This window comes from Salvelinus alpinus, chromosome 24 (assembly GCF_045679555.1).
Source record: "Salvelinus alpinus chromosome 24, SLU_Salpinus.1, whole genome shotgun sequence".
In the NCBI taxonomy this organism is placed as follows: domain Eukaryota; kingdom Metazoa; phylum Chordata; class Actinopteri; order Salmoniformes; family Salmonidae; genus Salvelinus; species Salvelinus alpinus.
The window spans coordinates 10,325,558-10,332,254 of record NC_092109.1 but is presented as its reverse complement, the minus strand read 5'-3'; the positions used below and the strand labels follow the sequence as shown (position 1 = coordinate 10,332,254).

Below are 6,697 nucleotides of genomic sequence, written 5' to 3'. Positions count from 1 at the left end.
AGGGAACTGAGATTGTTTTCAGCCCTTAAAAATACTCATATCCTGTTCCCACAGGTGTCCCCTTTACACTTCCTTTCAGAGGCTGCTGTTACTCCTAGTGTTGCTGGGTCTCTCCCCCTCCTGCTCTGGGAGGACCTGGGCTCAGAGGAAACTACCCTGTGATGTCATCTCTCTCAACCATTCACTGGCCTACGACTGCTCGTACAGGAAGCTACTCCAGGTACCCCACGATATCAGCTGGAATGCCACAGAGCTCGACTTGTCCTCCAACCAAATCAAGATACTCTCCAGCTCCTCGTTCTGGAACCTCCAGAATCTGACTCTGCTAGACCTTAGCTATAACTTCAACCCCCAGGAACATCCATTGAAGATAGAGGACCAAACATTCTCCATGCTGGATCAGCTGGAAGCACTGCTCCTTGACGGTAATGGCCTTTGCACAGTGCCGAGGGGCCTTCCGTCTGGGTTGCAGATTCTGTTTCTGAGGTACAATGACATCAGGACTGTAACACCGGAAAACTTCAGGGATATTCCACGAATTAAAGTAATCCGTTTAAGTGACAACTGCCAAGGGAGTGTCTGTAATGGGACCCTGGATATTGCAAACCACACTTTCTCCAGCCTCACTAACCTAACAAACCTGACACTGTCTTTTAACAGACTGAAAGCCATCCCTCATTTCCTTCCCCCATCCCTCCAGCTGCTCAAACTCGAACGGAACCTAATTACCCACATTCACCAGCATGACCTGAGTGCACTCACTAATCTGAACGCTCTAGACTTTTCGGGTAACTGTCCTGTGTGTTCTAACACCCCGTTCCTCTGCTTTCCCTGTAATACACCCAACGGGGCACTACAGATCCACCCAGATGCCTTCAGGAAGCTCTCCCAGCTGCAGGAGCTGAGGCTATCAGGAAACTCGCTAGAGCACCTACAAACATCCTGGTTTGATAACCTCACCAATTTACGCTACCTGTACCTCTCATTTAATCGTCTGGTTGGGGAGATAGCCAATGGGGACTTCCTCTCTGTGCTACCTTTCGTAGAAGTGATGGACTTGTCTTACAATAATGCTGGTCAAAATTCCCACAACTTGACACTCTCAAAGAATTTTTCCAAACTGGCATCTCTGAAGACATTACACCTAGAAAACTATGTTTTTTCAGCTCTTCACGAAAATCACTTGCAACCACTTTACAGTTTAGCCAATCTGTCCGTCCTCAATTTGGGAACCAACTTCATCTATTGGGCAGACCTTTCACTTTTTGAAAAGTTCCACAATTTATCCAGTGTTGGCCTCTCAGAGAACAGTCTGACTTTCCTATCCAAGAGGGCAGATGTCTTGTCTGTGAATGGGTATGGCTGGGGCTATGAGCCAGATATAGACAGGTATGGGCCTTTGATACACATGGATATATTCTACCGTCGCCATTTGCCTAACATTAAACCAGAGTGTCTTGCGTACGGTCCAGTGCTTGACCTCAGCAAAAACAACATCTTCCACATAAACCCTGATATGCTGCAGGGCCTGAACAACACAGCTTGTCTCAACCTGTCATCTAATTTCATTGGAGACATGTTCAACGGCAGTGAGTTTGTACATTTCTCCAAGCTGAAGTACTTGGATCTATCCCAGAATAAAGTCTACCTGCGCTATGAGCATGCATTCAGTGAACTGGCAGCACTGGAGGTGTTGGACTTGAGTTATAATAAGCATTACTTTCTGGTGGCAGGGCTAAACCACAGTTTAGCGTTCCTAGAAAACCTGGGTTCTCTGAAGGTTCTGAACTTGAGCTGGAATGAGATCAGCACCCTCACTGATAAAACCATGTCAAGCAGCTCCCTGCAAGAATTGAACTTCCAGGGCAACTGCCTGGACATCATGTGGAACGAGGATCTGGATTTTAATAATCTTTTCAGAGAACTTAATAACCTGACGTCCCTGGATCTGTCATACAACCGGCTCCACCACATCCCATCTGATGTATACGACAACTTCCCCAAGACCCTGAGACACTTGACTCTGAGTAAAAACAGACTTGAGTACTTTAACTGGACGACGCTCACACAACTGCCACATCTGGAGGAGCTGGACTTGAGTAAGAACCAACTGGAGCAGGTGGCCTTAACCTTCTCCACTCTTAACAGTTCACTGAGGCTGCTGGACCTGAGCCATAACAGGATTTCCCAGCTAGCGCCTGGTTTCCTCAGGGGCGCCAGGAGCCTGTATGTGCTGATCCTCAGCTTCAACCTGCTGGAGCTCATCAACCAGACAACGTTTGAATCTGGAGCTGAGAACCACCTCCAGCAGCTGTCACTACAGGGGAACCCGCTCCACTGCACCTGTGACTTGTTGGAGTTCCACCTGTGGATGAGGAGCAATGAGGTGGAGCTCCCTCTGCTGGCCATCGGGGTGACGTGCGACATGCCCATGGAGAGGAGGGGCAGGTCTGTGCTGAGTTATGACATAGAGGAATGCGTGAAGGATGACAACGCAATGGCCTTCTGCATCCTCACGTTGTTACTCGTCGTTCACGTTCTGTTGGTATCTCTCACAGCACACCTCTTTTACTGGGACCTGTCCTATATTCTTGACTACTGTGGGGCCAAGCTGAAGCACCAATGTCTCTTACAGCACACAGACTGTGTCTACGATGCCTTCGTCATGTATGACACTACAGACCCGCTGGCCTCTGATTGGGTGTTGAACCACCTTAGGGTGGAACTAGAGGAGCGCGGAGAGAGGGTTCGCCCACTCTGCCTGGAGGAGCGTGATTGGATGCCAGGGATGCCTATCATGGATAACCTTTCCAATAGTGTGCGGCAGAGCAGGAAAACGGTGTTCGTGCTGACAGAGGGCTTCCTGTTGCGTGGTGTGGTTAAAATGGCCGCTCTGCTGGTGCAGCAGCGGCTGGTGGAGGAGGGTGTGGATGCCATGGTGTTGGTGCTGCTGCAGCCCCAGGTTCTGCGACGCTCACGCATCCTCCACCTACGCAGACGGCTCTGCAGGCGCAGTGTTCTGGAGTGGCCAGCAACTGCCGGTCCGGCTGCCCAGCGCTGGTTCTGGCACCACCTGAAGAGAGCCATACGGAAAGATCAGCGAGCCACACACGCATCACTACACGGCACATACTTCACTGGGCGGTGAACTCAAGGACATGAAAGGAACTGACCAAAAACAGGAAACCGACCAAAAACATGGCTAAGTTTACTTACCCTCAGCTTAAAGGTCTCCAATTCCTACTCTGCAGTGTTCTAGAATCAGTTCCTAGAGACATGACTGTGTAGTTCCCCCTCACACACACACACACACACACACACACACACACACACACACACACACACACACACACACACACACACACACACACACACACACACACACACACACACACACACACACACACACACACACACACACACACACACACACACACACACACACACACAAAATGCATGCATTTTCTGTACAATTCATAATAGAATTTTAGGCCTTCATTTCTGTTTTTCCTGTGAAGGATTATATTATCAATGGTCACATTAGCTTCTCTGTGAAAATGCCTGCCTCATCTACAGTACAATATAGTAAATCATGTTTTCTGTTGATGTACGTGACCTCATCTATACCTGGTAAGAAAACAGTATTATGATCATATTTTGGCTACATTCAGATGTTTTTGACCAGGTGTAAACCAGTCTACCGATACTTTAATAAACTTAGCTACAATGGTTTCCTATGGGAGGATAATCTTACTGATCTCAACCACTGGGTGGCAGAGTAACTCCTGATTCATGTGTTCAGGGCTGGCATGATGTATACACTACTAGTTCCATATCAGTGGCTTCTCCTACAGTTGATACATACATCTGACACTGGAAGGCAGTGTTCTCCATCCCTGGTCCTAGAGACCCACAGGGTGTGCAGGCTTTAGGGAGTCATACTTTACAAAGTGTATTAATATCATAACTATTTATTATCACCAAAAGAAAAGATCTGTGCCATTCACTTTGAACTGGACTGTGTTTACAATTGCGGTCCTGAGTAGATCCGCTTGTTTTGAGAGCTGCATGTAGCCACGTGTGCTCATTTGTTCATATCCTTTGCTAGTTAGTGAGTTATTAGCCCAGTTATAGATCATTTGTTGTCAGCAATGGGGGAGTGATTATTTCCTACAAGATCACAAAACGTGTACATTTCTAGACATCTTTAAAAAGCGAGTTGGGTAAAGAGCTTTTTTTTGGTCTTAAAGACAGGCTTGAATAACCTAAGTAGCCAATAGGCAGAGGGTAGCATAATTTGTCTGATTCTCTGTAATAATGATATGGGAATAATAATACAATTTATTTTGTAAAGTGGTTTCTTGCATCAAACAACACAACAACATTTTCTGTCACCTCCTTGTATGAAGGATAAAAAATGTGTCTGGACCAAAGAAACAGAAGTTCTACAAGAGGACTCACTGCTCTCTGTACGTTAAAACAAACCTGCAGAAATGCAGACTAGGGCCAAGATTGCGCCGGTAGACATGGCAGCTCTGCTTCTAGCTCCTAAGCAACTTTGCAGTATTTCTTTTATTTATTTTTGTGTTATACAAGCATTTCGCTACACCCGCAATAACATCTCCTAAATATGTGTATGCGACCAATATTTTGGGGATTTGATTTGACAAGCATACACAGTACATACGTACATGCTCTTTGATATAAATACATACTATTCATTATACACATACAGTACATACATTTGTATATATCTCTGTAGAAATCTTTATTAAAAACGTTGTTATTATAACTGGCAACTTAGTCCTGGAGGCTAGTGTGTCCCTGTGCTGATCGTGTACAGGTATCCAGGCATCTAGTCGGAGGAAAGCACACAAGTCTCCAGAAGGGAGTCTTTCTTATTTAAAAATCCACACTGTGTTATGTTATACCATTACCTAGTATATGTCTATGGCCACTGACAGTGCCTTGTGTCAATTTAGAACAGTCGACTAAATCAGTCAGTGGTTCCCAATGCTCTCCTCAGGGACCCCCAGCTGTTCCAGAGGTAATTCACTTGATTCAATTTGCCAATCATCAAAATAACACCTGTGGAATTTTAACAATATAATATGGCTGACAAGAATTTAAAAAAAACTGTGCTTCTTCAAAAGGATCTACAAAAAACCTTTCAGATTGAGAAATGTTCTTTATAGAACCATTCTCCATAAAGGCTCTATAAAGAACCATAAAAAAAGGTTGTAACCATAGCGGAACCATTTTTGGTGCTATATAGAACCTTTTTTAATGTATACATCAATGTATACATTTAATGTATACAATAGAACCTTAGGAAAGGTTTCTTTATAGCACCATGCAGGTTCCATTTAGAACCTTATGAGCATGGTTCTTTATTGAACCTTCAAAAAAGGGTTCTATATAGCACCAAAAAGGTTTCCACTATGGTTACACGCCAAAGAACCCCTATCTGGTACTAAATAGAACACATTTTGTTGTGTGTATAGCTAGGTTTCCATTCAATTGGAGACATATTTTCATGCGAATATAAAAAAAAGACACAGCGTTGTACAAGATCTTCAGTTTCTTGGCAATTTCTCGAATGGAATAGCCTTAATTTCTCAGAACAAGAAAAGACTGACGCATTTCAGAAGAAAGTTCTTTGTTTTTGGCCATTTTGAGCCCATAATCGAACCCACAAATGCTGATGCTCCAGATACACAACTAGTCTAAAGAAGGCCAGTTTTATTGCTTCTTTCATCAGAACAACAGTTTTCAGCTGTGCTAACATAATTGCAAAAGGGTTTTCTAATGATCAATTAGCCTTTTAAAATAATGAACTTGGATTAGCTAACACAACGTGCCATTGGAAAACAGTACTGATGGTTGCTTATAATGGGCCTCTGTACGCCTATGTAGATATTTAATAAAAAATCTGGCGTTTCCGGCTATAATAGTCATTTACAACATTAACAATGTCTACACTGTATTTCTGATTAATTTGATGTTATTTTAATGGACAAAAAACATGCTTTTCTTTAAAAAACAAGGACATTTCTAAGTGACCCCAAACTTTTGAACGGTAGTGTACATAGGAGATGAGTAATGTAATATATGTAAACATTATTAAAGTGGCATTATTTAAAGTGACTAGTGATCCATTTATTAAAGTAGCCAATGATTTGAGTCTGTATGTAGGCAGCAGCCTCTCTGAGTTAGTGATTGCTGTTTAACCTCACTGGTGTGGGGGGCAGTATTTTCACGTCCGGATGAAAAGCGTGCCCAGAGTAAACTGCCTGCTACTCAGGCCCAGAGGCTAGGATATGCGTAGTATTAGTAGATTCGGATGGAAAACACTCTGAAGTTTCGAAAACTGTTTGAATAATGTCTGTGAGTATAACAGAACTCATATGGCAGGCGAAAACCTGAGAAAAATCCAACCAGGAAGTGGGAAATCTGAGGTTTGTAGTTTTTCAAGTGATTGCCTATCCAATATACTGTGTCTATGGGGTCAGATTGCACTTCCTAAGGCTTCCACTAGATGTCAACAGTCTTTAGAACGTTGTTTCAGGCTTCTACTATGAAAGGGGAGATAATAAGAGCTGGACTAAACGCGTGAACAAAAAGGAGATATTTGGACATAAAGATTAACTTTATCAAACAAAAAAAAAATTTGTTGTCTAACATGGAGACCTGGGAG

At 43.6% G+C, this 6,697-nt stretch overlaps 1 protein-coding gene across 1 annotated transcript; it reads left to right on the top strand.

Moving 5' to 3' along the window:
• The first annotated feature begins 254 nt into the window (after window positions 1-254).
• LOC139552114 (toll-like receptor 8) lies at window positions 255-3,732 on the top strand. The gene has a single exon (XM_071363525.1). The coding sequence runs from the start codon at window positions 392-394 to the stop codon at window positions 3,146-3,148; it is 2,757 nt and encodes a 918-aa protein (XP_071219626.1). The 5' UTR covers window positions 255-391; the 3' UTR covers window positions 3,149-3,732.
• The last annotated feature ends 2,965 nt before the right edge of the window (window positions 3,733-6,697 follow it).